Source organism: Mustela lutreola, chromosome 14, assembly GCF_030435805.1.
Source record: "Mustela lutreola isolate mMusLut2 chromosome 14, mMusLut2.pri, whole genome shotgun sequence".
Classification (NCBI taxonomy): domain Eukaryota; kingdom Metazoa; phylum Chordata; class Mammalia; order Carnivora; family Mustelidae; genus Mustela; species Mustela lutreola.
In genome coordinates this window covers 8579618-8599513 of record NC_081303.1, presented here as the reverse complement: position 1 = coordinate 8599513, position 19896 = coordinate 8579618, and the positions used below count along the sequence as shown (strand labels likewise).

General features: G+C 35.8%; 1 protein-coding gene across 12 annotated transcripts in view; it reads left to right on the top strand.

Moving 5' to 3' along the window:
- The window catches only part of CEP170 (centrosomal protein 170), a 125259-nt gene that overhangs the window by 55834 nt on the left and 49529 nt on the right, over positions 1-19896 (top strand). For all 12 annotated transcript variants that reach the window (XM_059146680.1, XM_059146679.1, XM_059146678.1 and 9 more), the window contains exons 5-8: positions 9207-9262; positions 9358-9520; positions 10809-10943; positions 16776-17252. In XM_059146680.1, coding sequence (XP_059002663.1) covers positions 9207-9262; positions 9358-9520; positions 10809-10943; positions 16776-17252 — 831 coding nt within the window. The remainder of the gene's footprint in view (positions 1-9206; positions 9263-9357; positions 9521-10808; positions 10944-16775; positions 17253-19896) is intronic.

Below are 19896 nucleotides of genomic sequence, written 5' to 3'. Positions count from 1 at the left end.
AGGGACATGGGTAGCATAGGGTAAAGAACCCCTAGTGAGGAGAGGGGACAAGATTGATGGAAGAACCATAAAACATTTCTGTTCATATGAGGCACAAAGCTTTGTAGTAAAGGACTCTTCTTTAATTAAAATACAGATATTCTACATTATAGTGAATGTTTTCTTGTGTTTTCATTTTTTAAGTTACTCCATGTACCTGGACATCAGTATTGAAGAATGGGTTAAATGTATTGGCAACTCAAGTAGACTTTCTCTAGCATAGACAATGTAGTCTCAGCGATCTGGAGTTGATGCTTAGATAAAGTAAATGTACTAACACTTTAAAATGGTATTAAAGCATAACTAGGGTTTTTTTAGATTTAACTTAAAATTTTTCAAAAACATTTTTGTAGCGCATATATAAACCTTATACGTGTGGAACAAAAGGACATGTGAAAAGTGAAACCATTAAGTATTAATACTTGTAAATTGTATGTTTTAAATCCTTTTAAAAATACGAATCACATAAAATGATTAAGAATTAACATTCAAGCCTTGATTCATGGGCCGTTTTCCACCTGCAAAAGAAGTTTCATCAAACAATGAATACAAATATATTTTTAATTTAAGTATGTCCTTAATCCTTTTGAACTTGGCTGTTTCAAAACATAAGAAAATAGTAGGAAATCTGAGTTTCCATAAAGCTCTCTGCTGTTTACTTTTAAATCGAGAAGAAACTACTGAGAAATCACTCCTGCTTTTACAGTTTGTATAGTGATTTCTTTTTTTTTTTTTTAAGATTTTTATTTATTTATTTGACAGACACATCACAAGTAGGCAGAGAGGCAGGCAGAGAGAGAGGAGGAAGCAGGCTCCCCACTGAGCAGAGAGCCCGATGCGGGGCTCGATCCCAGGACCCTGAGATCATGACCTGAGTTGAAGGCAGAGGCTTAACCCACTGAGCCACCCAGATGCCCCTGTATAGTGATTTCTTAATAGTGAAGTAATATTCCCTTTTTTATTTTATTTTTATTTATTTATTTATTTTTTTAATTTTATTTATTTTATTTGACAGAGAGAGAGATCACAAGTAGGCAGAGAGGCAGGCAGAGACAGAGGGGGAAGCAGGCTCCCCACTGAGCAGAGAGCCCGACGTGGGGCTCGATCCCAGGACCCTGAGATCATGACCCGAGCCGAAGGCAGCAGCCTAATCCACTGAGCCACCCAGGCGCCCCTATTCCCTTTTTTAATACTAGCTCATAATATGTCTTTCTGAAATTGCTGGGACAAATGTTTTGTTCCAAAGGACTGTTTTAGGGTTTTATTTTCTTTTAATTAAAAATTTTAGCATTGATTTGATACAGAGAGACACAGCGAGAGAGGGAACACAGGCAGGGGAGTGGGCGAGGGAGAAGCAGGCTCCCTGGCAAAGCAGGGAGCCCAGCGCAGGGCTCAATTCCAGGACCCTGGGATCATAACCTGAGCCAAACGCAGACACTTAACAACTGAGCCACCCAGGAGCCCCCTTGTTTAAGGGTTTAAAATCAGTGTTGAATCAGAGCTGCTATTCCAAATCCTCAGGGTAGGCTCAGTTAGTTTTAGTATTTTAAAATAGCATCTCATGTTGCTTATTATTTTTGAGAACTAAACATACATAAGTGAACATTGGACTGTTACAGTGGCAGGTATTTTATTACATGGGGTGAAAGTCTTAAAACAAATTTTATGTTATATTTACTTGTTTTACATTTGGCTGTACCAGACTAAAATTAATTATTGTGCTTTATTCATATTAAAATTAAGCTTAATAGATAGCCAGTCCACAAACTGCTATACCTTGGAGTGGAAAACGATCCCATTTATTAAAATGTCACAACAATAGAAAGAACTGAATTTCATCTATTATTGTTTTCTCTTTGATTTCTGTTCTCTTACTAATTTCTTTTTTCCAGATATAAGCTGAGGTTATTCGTTTGGGACCTTCTGTTTTTATATAGTCTTTTAGTTCTATAAATTTTCTCCTAAGTACTGCTTTAACGTTCAAAATACTTACTAATTTCTCTTGGTTTTTGAATTCAGGTTATCTGTAAGTTTGTTAGAATAATTTGGATGTTTTCCAGAGACTTTCTGTAATTGACTCCTCATTTAGTTCTACAGAGCTCAGAGGACATATTTTATATGTTTCAGATCCTTTCAAATTTATTGAGACTTGTCCCATGGCTCAGAATATACCTGATCTATCTATCTTGATAAGTGTTCCATGTATTCTTGCAAAGAATGTGTGTTCTGTTGTTTTGGGATGATGGAGTGTTCTATTGATGTCGGTTATACCAACTTGGTTTTCATCTTCAGTATTTTCCGACAGATTGTCCATTTGTTCTATCAGTTATTGAGACAGAGGTGTTGAAACCTCAGACTATAATTGTGGATTTGTCTGTTTCTCCTTGCAGAAGTTTTTGCTTCTTCTAATTTTAAACCTGGTTGTTAGGTATATAAATATTTAGGGCTAAAATATCTTCTTGATGAATTGACATAATTTATTATTACAAAATGAATTGCTTTATTCAAGATGATGTTCTTTGCTCCAAAATATGGTTTGTTTTGACATTGATATAGTTTTTCCAGCTTTATTTACTTACTTAGATGAGTGTTAGCATGGAACATCTTTTACTTTTAAGCTGTTCGTGTCTTTACATTCGAAGTAGGCATCATATAGTTGCCCTTACTTTCTTTATTCAATCCGGTAATTTCTGCCTTCATTTGGGAATTTAGATCTTTCACGTTCAGTGTGATTATTGATGCAATTAGGTTTATTATTTTACTTTAATTTTTTAAGATTTGATTTATCTTAGTGTGAGTGGGGTGGGGGAGAGAAGCAGAGCAGGAGGGAAGAGGAAGAGGAGAGAATCTTAAACAGACTCCCCACTGAGCATGGAGCCTGATGCAGGGCTTGGTCTCACGACCGAGATCATGACCTGAGCCAAAACTAACAGTTGGACACTTAACCAACTGAGCCACCTGATATAGTTAGATTTAAATCTGTCATCTTGATATTTGTGCCATCAGTCTTCTTTTTCCCATAATTTCTTTTTTTTTTTTATTTTAGTGGTTGCTTCAAGACTTATAATTACACCCTTAATTTTAAGTTGTATCTTCAAGTGATATTATACTAATTCACATATAGTATAAGAACCTTATAGTAGTATAATTCCCATTTCTTCTGTCCTGATCTTTGTTATGATTGTCAACCTTTTATGTTTAGATGTTACAGACTGCTTACTACATCATTGTGAGTAAAAGGTCAATTATCTTTTAGAGATTTAGATAAGAAAAATATCTTCTGTCTTTATACATATTGTACCCATATCTTAAATCAATGTAGGTATCATTTCTCATGCTCTTCCTTCCTCTTTACAGGTCCATGTTTTCATCTGGTGTCATTTTCTTTCTGTTCAGGGCTTCAACGTTTCTTGTAGTATGATTTTGTTGATGATGAGATCTTTCCATTTTCATGGTCTGGAAAAGTATTTCACCTGAATTATTGAAAGCTATTATTGCTGGGTATTGAATTGTAGGTGGCATGTCTTTTTTTTCAGTGCGTTTTTTTTCAGTGCGTTTTTTTTTCAGTTTCTCTACTGTATTCTCACTTGTATTATTTCCCTCTGTCCCTGGTTTTGAGCAGTTCGAATGATCTGCCTTGGTGTAATTTTTTTCATGTTTCCCCTGCTTGGAGTTTGTTAATGTTCTTGGATCTGTGGGTTTATAGTTTTAATCAAGTTTAGAAAATGCTTCTGCTGTTATTTTTCCAGATATTATTTTGTTCCTTCAATTAGATGTTGTTAGGTTACTTGACATTGTCTTTCAGCTTACTGGTACTTTGTTTATGTATTATTTTTTTAAAATTGGTTCTGTGTTCCAGTTTGGATTGTTATTATTGCTATGTCTTTAAGCTTACTGGGTCTTTTTGTTTGTTTGTTTTTTGCAGTGTCTAATCTCCCATTAATCCATGCAGCATAGATTTCATCTCTTGAAGTTCTGTTTGGATTTTGCATTTGATATCTCCCAAACTACTACTTAGCTTTTTGAACATATAGAAGATGGTTATAACTTTTGATACCCTTGTTGACATCTGGGTCAGTTCTGCATCAGTTTTAATTGATTTAGTTTGCATGTAGAGTAATTTTTGATTGTATGACAGGCATTGTGAGTTTGTGGAGTATTGTAGGCATATTTTTATATTCATATACATATTTTTGAGCTTTGTTCAGGGACATGGGTTACTTGGAAACAGTTTTATTACTTTGGGTCTTGTTTTTAAGATTTGTTAGGCTTCTAAGCTTTGTCTGAGACTAATATTCCCCATTACGGAGGCAAGACCTTTCTGTATACTACAGAGGTCAGCAAACCCAGTGGCAAATCTGGCCTTCAGCCCATGTTTGTAAACAAGCTTTATTGGAATTCAGCCATGCCCACTCATTTACATATTTCTGTGGCTGCTTTTGGACTACCACAGCAGAGTTGAGTAGTTGTCAAAGAGATCACATGGTCCCAAAGTCTAAAATACTTACTCTCTGGCACTTTACAGGAGATATTTGTGTCCTCTCCTTTATTCAGTGACGCATGATTCATGAGGTTTTCCTGTCTGGCTTTTAGGAACAGACACTACTCCTTGCCGTCTGTGTGTACTGGGCACTGTGATGTGTAGTACTTTTAGATGGTTTTTGCCCCAGACCAGGTAGTAGTTTTCTCCCACGTGTGTGTTACTGATCAGTACTCAGCTGAATGCTTGAGAGATATCCTCAGAACATGTGGAATTCTCTCTTCTGTGCAGCTCTCTGCTCTTGAGTACTCATTCCCGTGAACTCTAATCACTTTGGCCTCCCCAGACTCAGCCCTCTTTTCTTTACAGCTCAGAGAGCCTGCCAGGCTCTATCCATCTAGATTACCCCTCTCTGTACTGTGACCTGGAAGCTCTATTAAGGTGGTCATTTGGAGACAGTAATTAAACTCACCTCGTTTGGTTTCTCTTCGCTCAGGAATCACTGTCTTTTGTTCCCTGATGTTGATTGTCTTGAAAACCATTGTTTTATATATTTTGTCCATTTTTTGGTTGCTTCAGATGGGAGAGTAACTCTGGTTCCTTTTTTCCATCCTGGCCAGAAGCAGGAGTCTGAGAAGTTGATTTTGGCCATTCTGGATATACAAATTGAATCCAGGGGAGGAGGTGTAGGCTAGAGACAACAGTTTGGGAATCTCCATTGTCTAAATAATATTTAACATCTTAAGACTAAGGGATATCACTCATGGGAGTGAATCAGGTTGGGAAGAGAGAAGTCCAGGGACTGAAACCTGGTACTTTCTAATACGAAGAGGCAGGAGAGATAAGGAACCAGTTAAAAAAGATGGAGATAGAATCACAATCTAGGAGAACTAGGTGAACTAGGAGGAAAATCAGAATATGATATGGTTTCCATGTTCAGTGGAAAATGATTTAAACATTACTTAAATACATAAATCTCAAAATCCTTACCATCCCAGTCATATGAGTAAGTGTAAGAATCTACTACCTTAATTCTTTAAATGAGGTTCTTTTTCCCAAAGAAGTTGTCAATTCCTGTAACAGTGGCCCACAAAATTATTGGATTAATCATATTAGAAGCAAGGTAAAAATCATTGTCATAATTTTCAAGATTATGGTTTATCTGTACTTGGAACATTACATTTAGCATTGTATGCTTGAATCCGGATCATGGCTGCTAAAAATGATTAAGAGGGGGATAAACATAACTAAAAATCAAGGATTCTTCATTTAGAGGAGTTAAGATTCTTCCTGATTAATATGATTGATATCCACAACAATATGAACAAGCTTTCCAGATTTCAAAAATGGGGAACACTTCTCAAAGCTTGAAAGAAGTAAATTTAAGAAATTGAGATGAGTGATTAAATAAGAAGTCATGTCATAGAAGAAAAGTTAAAAGGAGTTGTTTAAAAATTATGTTCTTATAAAACAGGTTTTTTTTAAAAGTTAGCCAAGCTATTTATCTACCAAAATAAGATGATACCCTGTTCTAAAGGTGTAGACAAACGTAAGCTAGTAGAAAATTGCTGAAGAAATAAAATTTTCCCCTTGGAAGGTTTTCTGTCATCAACTTTTTTTGTAAAACTTTGGCATCTCCTAGGACCTGCCTTGTCAATACAGTGTGCAATCTATTTTAGCATAATTGTGTATTTCAATATTGAATATAGTCAAATAAATTTTCCATATTTCTAAGGAGAAGATCCAAAAAGAAAAGTTTTTGTTTAACTTAAGGAGACTTTTTAAGGGTATTCTTATATGTGTATTTTTAAATTACACATATAAGATATGCAAATTGAGAAAATGAATGCTTTTTTCCATTCTTCCACTATATAAAATAATTTTATTCAGGTATTCTCATATATTGTGACATCCAGTGTCTTCAGCATTATGAGAATCACATTCTTTTTAGTATACAGTTTTTCAGAGAACATTTTATTAATGCCCATTCAGTTGTTCAAGACTATAGCACTTTTTGAAACCTTAAAACACTGGAAATCTTGTCCAAAGCTGCAAAAGCTCCTATGTAATATTGGATTTCTTCTGTAAGTGCTTGGTATCTCCCCAATGAAACAACTTAGTGACTTTATTTTTTAAATGATTTTTGAAAGATGCGTTTACAATGATATCTGATACTTGGTGTTTTTAAGGCCCTAGGAGTAACTAAAACTGTTTAAAATTTTGCTCTCCTTTTAGTTAGCTTTAATTATCATTCGGATAAAAGAGAGGATCTTAGAGAGCATTACTTGTATGCAGATGAGTTTCTTTGACCCCACTTTTAGATAAACATTTCCTGAATAAATTGAACATAGGGATGACTTAGAATAGCCATAACACAGCCTTATGTAAAGAAATAGGAAAATAACATACAAACGAATTTTTTTTTAAATTTTATGTATTTTGGGGCACCTGGGTGGCTCAGTGGGTTAAGCCTCTGCCTTTGGCTCAGGTCATGATCCCAGGGTCCTGGGATGGAGTCCCGCATCCGGCTCTCTGCTCGTCAGGGAGCCTGCTTCCCCCTCTCTTTCTGCCTGCCTCTCTGCCTTCTTGCAATCTCTCTCTCTCTCTCTCTTTCTCTCTGTAAAGTAAATAAATAATAAAATCTAAAGAAAGAAGATTTTATTTATTTCAAGAGAGAGGCTATGTAAGCAGGGGGAGGGGCAAAGGGAGACAAAGAGAATCCTAAGCCGGCTCCATGATCAGTTTAGAGCCCGATGTAGGGCTCGACCCCATGTCCCTGAGAGCATGACATGAGCTTAAATCAAGAGTCAGATGCAACTGACTGAGCCACCCAGGCACCCCATAAATACGATGTTTAATCAGCAAGAATTTAAACTTCCTGTAACTTTTTAATTCAGATGTAATCCACATTACTAGTTAATACTGTATTGTATATTTTTAACTTATAACATGAGTAATTGTATCTTAGTTTGTCATTTTTTTAAAATTAGCAACTTAAGAATAGTTAACTTGTATCTGTACCATTAGGAGGATGATGATAACTTTGGAGGCAAATGTGAGGACTAAGGCAGGCTCAAAATCTCATAATGATACCAGTGTTCTCAGGCAAATTCATGACCCAAACAAGAGAATCCTTGAGCTGTTTGGTTCCACTCAAACCATTTTGGAAGGTAAAGTATCTGACCCCAAGAAGTGTGGCCTCTCTCCAGTTGTCCCTGATCTTAAAGGAGTCTTGAGTCTAAAGACAGTACCCCAGACTAGCCTTGGGGTATAGCCTGGAGCCCTCCCCAGAGTAAATTTGAAGCCCCCAGAAAACCCTCACAGCAGGCTATGGTCATGTGTGTTTCCCACTGGAAAAGTGGAAATGGCTTTCAGTTTTTTTGAGACCCTGTTTTCCTTTGGAAATATAGGAATGCTGTAAATCTTCTCCAACTATTAATGAGTTTCCTGGGGGTAAAACAAAATTACTAGACTTACTTTTCATGAAATATGAAATTATTACAAAGTATGTATTTTCACCTATATCAGGAAGTACGGTACCAGCATGTGTACAAAACCAAAAAGGAAAATTCTAGTATTTCACATATTTCACAGCTATGGGAACCCTGGACTGGGATTCAGCTGACTAGATTTTGGTCTTGGGTTTTACCCCTCCAGTCCTCAAGTCCCTATATATAGAATGAGATGACCAGTTTGTGGAATTAAACAGGGTATTCCCCACAGCTCTTTACAACTCCACAAAAATTCTGAGTTTTTATTGTTTTAATGAATAGAAATGTAAATTAAATACTTGTTTGCAAGTTTGCTGCTCCTTAGGCATGGGAACTATTTTTACCCCAAGCACTTGTGATAATTATAGCTTTTTACCCTTGAAGTCATAGGATGCTGTGAATTGGTAAAGGATAATAGGATTTATTAGTACATGGTTAGAAAAGTCCTTTCAGTACAGGGTTAAGTAATGGTGGGAAATGTGACCTCTGCTGTGTAGTGAAAGATATTCTTTTTTTTTTTTTTTTTTTTTTTTTTTTTTGAAAGATATTCTTTAATATACAGAGGCATTGTTCTTTTTGGCATAATGATGAAAGCATTCGTTTTATCTAGCACTTGGGTCTAATCTGTATAGAATCAGTTGTTTGGTAATGTAATATGACCTTGACTGAAACGCCTGAGGAAAGGGGCGATTGTGGCTGCTGTAAGGACCATAATTATAGCATTTCTTCTGCACTTTCAAAATAAACTTCATTTTTATCAGTGCTTATAAAGTCTGAGTAATCCAGTTCTTTTAGGATTTACTGTTGGGTAATCACTGATGAGATACTTCCTCTCACATCACTGTGATTAACTCAATATATTTTGACCCAGGTGCTTTTTCTTTTGCAGTCATACTGTTTGTTTGTGAGAACTGAAAATGTCTTTTGTGGTCTAATCACCCAGCTATTTGCTTCTTGAAGGCCATTACTGATTAAGTTGGGAATTACTTGCTAGATTTTATATTTTTCTCTAAGTATTTAAAAATTAAAGTCTTTATGGTTGTGGGCGTATTATAACATTTAACTCTTAAGGGGAATATAATGCTTCCATTGTAATTACCTGTTGAAAGTAGGGCAATTTCAAAATTATCTTTGATCATTTAAAGCTTGAGTATCAGAATTTTGAAATGATATTCTTCCTTAGCTCTGTTTACATACAAATCTCTTCACTGTAGTACGAGGAGAAATGAGGGTCCCTGAAGAAGCACTAAAGGTAAAAATGATTCCTCATTTCTTTTGTAAACCTGTCATTTACTAGGGTTGATTTTACTCCTAGATGTTTCATTTTCATTTTTAAATGTTCTGTAGCACGAGAAGTTTACCATTCAGCTTCAGTTGTCCCAAAAATCTAACGAATCAGAATTATCCAAATCTGCATGTGCCAAAAGCCTCGATGCAAAGCTGGCAGATACTTCGACAGACGTGCCGCACAAAGCCGCAGAAGCACTGCGACCTGAGGAGAAGGCCCTGGGTGAGTGAGCATCTGGAAAACACCGTGTTTCTGCTTGAATGTGAAGAAAGCACGTGCTTTGTTCTGCAGAACTTGGCCATGTCCATATCAGTTTATAATAATGACAACTTTAGAGTGCCTGGGTGGCTCAGTGGGTTGGGGCCTCTGCCTTCGGCTCGGGTCATCATCCCAGGGTCCTGGGATCGAGCCCCACATCAGGCTCTCTGCTCAGCAGGGAGCCTGCTTCCTCCTCTCTCTCTGCCTGCCTCTCTGCCTACTTGTGATATCTGTCAAAAAATAAATAAATAATCTTTAAAAAAAAATAATGCAACTTTAGAGAGGGATTTAATGCAGCCAGTGTCCTCATTAGAAAGTGTTATATAACACGTAATTATATGTGGCTGTTATAGGTAGTTGTGTTAAATATGTTTAAATATTTGAAGGAGGTAAATATGGTCATTTACACTATTTTTATTATTTCATGTTTTATGCTTTTTCTGAACTATAATAACTGAAATGAATTAACAGGAAATACCCAGTGAGGTTACATCATCATCATCATTATATTTATCATGTTCCAGGAACTGCTCTAGATAAATAATCCCATTTATACAAAAACAATTTTTTAAACTAATAGGCATTATCAAATTTGCTCAGATATAAACCTGCTAGTCACATTAACAGCTAGTTTAAATTTAGTTACTCTGCAGTGCCCTTAGGCTTTAAAAATATTTTTAATGGTCACTCATACCAAAATTTAGTTTTGTTTTGGTTTTTTTTTTTTTTTTTAAGATTTTATTTATTTATCAGAGGGGGGGGGAGAGCGAGCACAGGCAGACAGAATGGCAGGCAGAGGCAGAGGGAGAAGCAGGCTCCCTGCTGAGCAAGGAGCCCGATGTGGGACTCGATCCCAGGACGCTGGGATCATGACCTGAGCCGAAGGCAGCTGCTTAACCAACTGAGCCACCCAAGCGTCCCAGTTTTGTTTTTTTTTTATTTAGACTTACTTGATGAGCCATTTCTATATACCAAAAAACTGATTCTACCTTCACAAAAAAAGCTATTAGGCTAACGCAGTTTGCGTACTTAGATATTCACCAGTGCAAAATTTCGTTTATTTAGTGATGTCCAGCATTGAATAGGGTCTTAAACAAATAACAGGTTTTTCAACTTAGAGTACTTTTCAGTTACCTAGACTGTACTTTCTTTTCATTTAATAAATTAACCAGGCAATTCTAGCAGCCTGCAAAAGTCTTTTTTTTTTTTCTGTTTCATATGCTTTAGGCAGATTTTTTTCGCCCCTTTCCAGATATTTCTGCCATGCCTCGTGGTACTCCCTTATATGGGCAGCCATCCTGGTGGGGGGATGATGAAGTGGAGGAGAAAAGGGCTCTCAAGTCAAATGGCAAACCTGAAGAAAAAACTCAGGAAGCTGGAACAGCAGGTAAGGAAAAGCTCAGAGTATGACATTTCAGCGGATATTTTGGGAAGAATTTATAATCTAAGCAGAAATCTGACAACCCTGAAAAAAGATATATATATATCTACTAATCTTTAATAAAAAATGTTGTGATTGTCTTAAGTGACCTTGTCATTGTAAGTTTATTACATATGATTCTCACATAAAGTCTTAATTCCAGTATCATTTTTATTTAAAATACTATTTTAACATATGAGATTAAAACTTGAAAAATAGATTAATAATGTAATTGGGCATTTAAAATAATTTGGAATAATTATTAAAATGTTTCAATTAGACCAAAATAGTAGGCACAAACTAATTTTGTGTGCTTCATTAGATTTGTAGGTATATAATCATATTTTTAAATGAACAGTTTTTTTTAATGTTCAGAAATGTGATGTATGAAATTAAAGCTTCTTTAAAACCTCCGTGTGCTTTATTTGTTGGGATATGGTAACAACAGAATTAGCCGAGTTCAGCAGCCAGAAAGAAAAGATAGTTCTGGGTCACAGTCATAGTCCAGGAACACATTCTTTTGTTGCTAGAGGGATTTAGTAATGAGCTAAGTGTCCCATAAGCCAGAAAATCAAGATTTCCAGGAAACAAACAGAGGTATCAGTTGTCACATAAGGACTTGGCAAAGACATGGACACCAGAGGGTCGAATGGCCAGTTTCCACGATAATGGCAGATAAGGATCCAGGACCGGAGGAATTAAATGCTGGTACCAGGAAACCCAGCAGTACGGAAAACCAAGTATGACTCTGAGTCAAAGATAGATGCCATCAGAACCCTTCTCAGTTTTCTACTTTTGACCCTAGCTGTACAAGATAAGACATTCTTCTTAGCTGGAGAGTAAGAACACTGTACTTTAAATATGCTGATATTGCCAGGATACAAGTCTAATAAGAAAGCTGGCTTTATGGACTCGATTTTACAAGTGCCCCAAACTGAAGTTGTCAACTTCACAAATAAATTCCCATTGTCGCTTCCTCATTTCTGTCTACCAGCACAGTTTTCTTCATGTCCAAGCTTAGAAATACTGAGTATTGATGCTTTGTATCATTTAGCATACGGGTCAGATGCAGACAACACAAATGCGACCTGAGACTAAGCGGAAAGGAAATTTACTGACTTATACGACTGTTTCTTCAGGGCTGGTTCCTGCCTCTCTGCAATGTCTTCAGGAGCCCGGTTCTCCCCTTCTCAGCTCTGTCCATGGTGTCTAGAGCTAAGGGGCATCTGTCCTCATCATCGTCTGTGTGAATGAAAATGAATTCTTAAATGATTATCAGCTTGTGTGGCCTGTCTTACTCAGTGTCATTTTTGCCACATGACAAAAGCTGTCTCATAATCTTGGGATTATTCTTGAGTAAGAAGGAACTAAGTGATTTATGTCTTGTGTTAAATGCAATAAAGAACCCAGCCAGATGCCACCAATTAAGAGCTGGGTGAGGGTTTCATCGGCTTTCTCATATTAGTGTGTTTCACATTTATTATTTGTAGTCTCTTAAAATACAGGATGAAGGGAACAATTTTCTGACGTGGAATAACTTATGATATTGAGATTGCAGAATCATTTTGAAGGTACACACTAAATCTAATGTAATTTGATCATTTCAAAATTGTTTCTATTGAATGTTTCAAATTACGACATAAAAGTTATCAGTTTATGCTCTAAGTGTGCTCTTTTGTAAACACAAAAGGTGATTTGCTTCTTGGTTACCAATTTTTAGAATGTAAAGTCTTAGTAATTATTGTGAGAGATGAACATTTCAGAAAGGGTAATAAAGTATGTGCCACGTGCTGATTTCTTATGCCCCTCTCAGTGGGTCCACATGAATCCAGAATCTTCTACAGACTTAAGCACAGAGCCTAAAAAACCCTAGAACCAAATATGTATGCTGGACAACCAAATTCTCCTGAAACTGTATGAATATTTTTAGTCCTAAAAGAAGGAGAATTTGTCCTCACTTGAGCTATCAGTGTGCCCTTTGACCTACTGGCAGGGTGTGAACATTTATTTAAGTTATATATAAAGGCCTTTACTTGTTGCAACTATGAGGAATAGATTTCTGGCTCTTTTACATTGATTTTAATCTAATCATACTAAATTTGGAAACTTTCCAGTTGTGACTCCTTTTTTAGCAAAAGGTATTTCCTGGTCTTTGTTATTTGAGGCACTTGAATATGTGAGGTTGGATATATGTTCTCAGTTGAGCGAATGGACTTTCATGATAGCCTTTATCATCTTGATTTAGTTAAATATTTCACTTAATTTAGTACAGAGGAATGAAGGAAACAGTTTTTTGGACTATGTGTATTAGAAGTTTCCCCAAAAGGCTGCATAATCATAAAATGCCCTAAACTTGAGGATATTATCACCAGTTGCATTTCTGATTTAGATAAACATAATTAATTCTAGAATAATCAATTGTTAAGTAGTTTTAAATATCTAGCAGTTGAGATTATAACAAAATATTAGGATGTTTCATATATTAATTTAGTATAAACAGAGTTTGAAGATAAATCGATATTAAATTCACAAATTTCCAGAATCTGTTCTGTCAGTGTTCTGACAACTATTTTATTTTTCTATATTAATTTAGAAGCCCCCTCCCCCGCCGTGGTTTTTCTAGAGGACCTACTCTTCTAAAGTAAAGTAGGCCCACACATGATCTGTTTTTATCATCTTCAGAGAAATGAATTCCTTCAGGTGACTGAACTTTATATTTACAACTGACAATTTATTTTAAGTGTTTAACCATTTTCTTCAATTTCTATTGAATGAATTACCCATATCACTGCCTTCTTAAGTGGAGAAGGTGGACTATAATTTAAGTTTCTGGTTGTTGACTAAGTCGTCATGCTGAGTATCAGTTACTGAACTGTGATACATCACAGCGATGTCCTTGGGGGACACTGAAGGATGTAGGACCTCAGGCCCTGTGTACCAGATGGTTCTGGACTGCCATGCTTCTGAGCTCTTGTGTTTTTGTCTGATTCTTCTCAGTGCAGTGTGTCTTACCTTAATCCCTGCTTCAGGTTTGCTACATCTAGCTAAGCAGATAGTAAAAAGGCTCTTGGTGAGTGACTTCCCAGTTAGAAAGATCATGAATATGGGAATATTCATTGTGGAATTTGTCTTAGGTTTTTTAGAGTTAGATTTTTGGTTTAGTTTTCATTTCCCTGAATCTCTTCTATGCTGGAGAATTGGGGAAAAGAGAGAGACACTTGTGTGCTGGGCTTTGTTCTGGGTAACTTAGATTATCTCACTTAATACTTAACCTCACTGGATCATCACAGTAGTCTCGTGGATAGATACCATTATTTCTGATGAGGAAAATGAGAAAGACTAATGGAGACAGGATTTATCTGACTGCAGATCTCTTCGCTAATTTCCTGCCTAGCTATAGTCATCAGGTCTTGACATGCTGCCTTTCCCCTCTGTGGTGCTACCTGACATTATTAAGTAATTGATTTCTAGGGAAATTGTGTAAGTCTCGGGTTTCTAGTCCTTGGAGTAAAGGCGACTTTGAAGTAGGACAAATGGATGATACTTAGAAACAGTGATGTGCAGTTGTTGATCTCTGTTGTTTTTATGTGTTACAATGTGAAAAAATGTTGAAAGTATATCAGGATTAACTGTGAATTTTTCCTTTACAAGGAAGGAAAATTAGGAGAGTATTCCTTTAAATTATGAATGACAAGTAGATGATAAATGCTATATCCTTGGAGCAGATTTTTGTGGTTTTTGCTTTGTAGTAGATGTAGTTCAGCCACATGATTTTATTTGGGTGGCCACGTGGTGGTAGAAAGAACCATCCCTTGTCCCCAGACAGCATTATTCTGTTAGCAGAAGGATGAGCAAAGCAGAATAAATCACTCATTGAGTGTATGGATGTAACTGACGGGTACACACACAGATGTAGATTTATAGGTTTATAAGCCAATTGTACTATAAGGAATTGATCAAGTCCAGTACATTGTAATAATAAAGAAGTCTATGTAGAAAAATTAAAAATAACAATTATTAATGAGTTACTAATATATGGGGAACAATTTACTCATGGAAATTTTAAATGGCAGGTTTTCAGAGTAAACAGAGTGCATGTGGACATTTTACTGTTAAGATAAATTAACTCTTAAATAAAGAAATTTTAGAACAGTACTTTAGGTTACGTGGTCTTGTTGTATAAGCTCTTCTTCCAATTAGTATGAAAATTCTTGCTTTAATGACAGAGTATTTTCTGATACACATTTCACATTTTCAGCTATAAGAAAACCTGTATTTTGAAAAGAATGATTTTTACACTGAAAATTGTTTTCTTTGCTCTGTTTACCTTCTGTGTAGTGGGTTTTTTCATTTTTTATTTTTGTTTTAGAACTGGAGCTTGATGTTTCCTATACCCTCTTCCATACATTTGATTTTAGCAGTGTTATTGTCCCATTCTTACAACCTAAAAGCAAACATTTTTTTATGTTTGTTTTATGTTCAGAGAGTACTGCCAAAAAGTCAATTATAGCACCTGAAGAATCCATCAAGATTTAATATTTGAAAAGATACTTCAAGAGACCAAATAGTACTTCACTTAATTAGGGAATGATTGGAAACAACCCAGTCTCCATGTACTGCCTTTCTTCCTAATAAATTATCTGTGTATGGTTTTCCCATCAATCTATTTAAAAATAGAATGCTTCTGTGAGCTTTAGGGAAATATTTTCATTTGAATTCTTTGCCATCTTAGTAATAGACATGGTTCTTTTGCTGCCTAAAAGAGGTCAGTTTAATCTTCTATTTATTTATTTATCTATTCAGTAATTTTTTCATTTGCACTAATAACACATACTTATAAGAAGACATTTCAGTAGTCATTTTCATTTATATATTTTATTTGCCAATTTCCTTCACATATACTGTATACAAATGTGTATATTTTTATACCTTTATCTTCATTTCTGAACTAGCAGAACAATAGTGACTATGTTCCAGAGTCCCTTCTGCCTGCTCTGGTTGTTTTGATCTGAGATTTATAATTCAGCTTTCCTCCTAAGAATTTTTGGCACTTGTGCATATTCTGCTGTACAGACATACACATGGATTTTCTTCTGGAATTTTTGGCTGGCAACTAAAATTTCTATTTTTACCTTATTTCTTTCACACTACTGCTCGGATTGCAATGCTGCAGGCAAACCGCATGTTTTATCTTTAGTCGTTCTTTTCTTCTTTATAACATGTATCCATCTTCTTGCAGTGATCGCACATCAGTAATGTTATTTTTATAATTTTAAAAGTAATGTCTCTAAATATCACGGTGGGAAATGGTAAGTGTTCTCATTACTTCGAGAACATTGCTTGTATATTAACTTCATGTTTCTTCATTTAAGCACCTGTTCTTTAGAGCTCTACTTTGTGTTCATAGATACTTCATCCTCCTGATTTGATAAGGAAATTCGTATTTTTTCTATGTTTCTAGATGTATATATCTAATGTGCATCTCCATCTATATTTGATTTCTTTTGCATCTTGTTGATTTCTAGATCCAAGTTGGAAGAAATATGGATCTAGCCATGCAGGGTCTGCCTCTTAACTGCTTTGTTCTTTGTCACAGCTGCTACTTATCTTGCATCTTCTGCTACTGAATGCTGTACTTATAATCAAAATTATTTCTGCTCTGTGATATTTGCCAGGTTTTCATCCAGGCTGTGATCTGCCTTCTGATTCTCATGGCACAATACAAATGGCCATAATTATTCTCCTTTAAGTGCTAGAAGCTTCCAAATATTTTGAATTTTCTCTTATTTTTTTTATTAGGGTGCAGCATAGATGCCAAGCAAGTTGAGGAACAATCTGCAGCTGCAAATGAAGAAGTACTTTTTCCTTTCTGTAGGGAACCAAGTTACTTTGAAATCCCTACAAAAGAATTTCAGCAGCCATCACAAATAACAGAGAGCACTATTCATGAAATCCCAACAAAAGACACACCAAGTTCCCATACAACAGGTGCAGGGCATGCTTCATTTACCATTGAATTTGATGACAGTACGCCAGGGAAGGTCACTATTAGAGACCATGTGACGAAATTCACTTCTGATCAGCGCCACAAGTCCAAGAAGTCTTCTCCTGGAACTCAAGACCTGCCGGGGATTCAAACAGGAATGATGGCTCCAGAAAATAAAGTTGCTGACTGGCTAGCACAGAACAACCCTCCCCAGATGGTGTGGGAGAGAACAGAAGAGGACTCCAAAAGTATTAAAAGTGATGTTCCCGTTTACTTGAAAAGGTTGAAAGGTAAAGTGAATTGATCATTTCAGAACTTCCTCTTTTGTGATAAAGAAAATTCAGTCTTCACAGTTAACCAAAATACTCCTAGATAAATAATTATATGGTAGGAAATGTCAGCTTTTCAAAGTTCTGTATTTGCTTTCAAAGCAAGCCATACTACCCTTGTCCACCTCACTCATTAAAAACAGTCTGTCTTCATTTTCCTGCCAAAACCAGATTGGTTTCGTGAATTTAATTTATGCCTTTAAAAATGTTTCTTTTTCCTGTGGAAATAAAACATTCATTTCTGTTCACCAGCGGAATTCCCTAGAAGACAATTCTCATCGTTTCCTTGACTTAAGGAAAAGCTCTATTCAATTCTGTTCTTCTCTGTTGTGAGGCTTCCAGTAAAATGTCAGTGTCTAGATTTTGAAAGAAGTTACCAGCCATTTGATAATGGGCCAGAAGTTTGCATTAGTAATTCAGTGACATTGTTGGTAGTGTGCTTCCAGCTTTTCTCAGCAGTTACTCATGAAACAAAAACTTTTGGTCTAGAGATACTGCAAATCAATTGAATCAAAAATGTTTTTGATAGTAAAACTTAAGAAATCACTGGGGCACCTGGGTGGCTCAGTGGGTTAAAAACTCTGCCTTCAGCTCAGGGCATGGTCCCAGGGTCCTGAGATCGAGCCCCGCGTCGGACTCTGCTCGGCAGGGAGCCTGCATCCTCCTCTCTCTCTCTGCCTGCCTCTCCACAATTGGGTGTTTATTTGTGAAATAGTATATGCTCATTAGTGTAATGCCTGGCCACAATTAGTCAAATATCTATACCTGTGTATCAAGGTATCATCTGAATGATTTTTCCATTGTTTTGGTAATTAGGTATATTTTAATTACCCTATCTTAATTTTATTTAATAAGCTATCTTTAAGAGGAATGACTGCATGCTCATCTGGCCATTCTGTTTCTATACAAGGAGTTAATGAGCTTAAAAAAAATACTCATTGAGGTTATTATATTTCTAATACTTAACCTGGGGACTTCATTATGAAGCAAGTGCTCAATAATTTGGATATACTATGAATGACTTCACTATCACTGTTCAGACTAACCCTGACCTAACCAGTACTTTATGCCCTGGGATTTTGTTTGGTCAAGTAATGAGGAAATACCTGTTCTGATTTACTTCTAAGACATTTCAGGATTACCTAATTCTTTGTTGGGGCCTATTAGTATATCTAATTATAATCATAAGCAGTTACCTGGCATATATACTTTTCACATGTGACTGTTCCCTTTTCATCTACCAAATGATACTAAATGTGTAACTGAGAACCATGTATGTATCTCTGTATCGGCTAAAGCTCAAAAGTCATTTCCCATTTGGAAACTGACCATTTTCATGAATTTATAAATGGTACTAATATCCTAGTTTAATGTAAAAGGTAGCATAAACCTTGAAAATTTAGAAATGACATGGTCTTTCTTAAACTACTCTTAATAAATGTCAAAAAATTAGTTAAAAGATTCTTTAAAAAGCTACCATTTTATGAGTGCTGTGAAGTGTGTAAACCTGGCGATTCACAGACCTGTACCCCTAGGGATAAAAATATATGTTTATAAAAGATAAAAAATGAATAAATTTTTTAAAAAGCTACCATTTTAAAGCACCTTTATGCCATTGTTTTTTTTAGTCGTCTATAAATATTTCTATATTAGCTATTATTTTAAGCCATAAGTTTTAGACATTCTCTTCTTGACAAAGGCCCATTGTAAGCCTGACTCCAGAGGTGTTCATGCCCATATTCACACTGTATCTACATACACATTAATGATGAGATGTTTGTAAGCTTTACCAGAAACTATACAAATTACTGTGGTCCCTCAAAGTTGGTTTATAGGTAGACATATTCCTGGATATTGTCATTGCTCTGAGCCCTTCTTTTGGATTTGCTTTCAGACCATTTTATAAACCATCCAAGAAAATGCCTTTATGAATGTAATACATTCTTGGTTCAAGTTCCATTTTCTTTCTCCAGACATATTTATAAATGACATTTGACTTTTCCCCAAAGGGAGATATGCCATCATTAGATAAAGATTTTCCATAATGTAGAATGTTGAAAGTGTATACATAGATTTTAAATAAAGGTAATTATGACAAATAGTAATTTTACAATAATTAGGCTTTCAGGAGTTATTTGAATCAGTCTCAGAAACTTGAAAGTAAGTAAAATAAAAGCAAAAAACTTTGCTCCTACAAGAGTAAAGTGCACGCGCTTTGGGACAGTGAAGAAAATAATGTTCACAAAGCCCATACACTTTTACCCTTTAGGAGAGTCGCAGCTTCTTTGAGCACAGCTTCTGACTTGGTGCAGCTAACCGACCCTAGAAAATACCTGACAGACTTGAGCGTGTTTGGGCATGGTTAATGACAGACAAGACAGACACTTGGTGAGGAGTTTCCTAGTGATTTGTTTGTTGTTGAGAACAAAGAGAAATTGCAGTTCTGATCAGATGTCTCACGTGGTTTAAGACAAATACAAGAAGGAATAATAATTTTTTTTTTTTTTTTTTTTTTAGGAATAATAATTTTTGAGAAAAAATAATGGCTAACCCATAAAGACAAGTTTTTAAACTAGAACTTAAAAGATGCTGAAAGGATCTGACA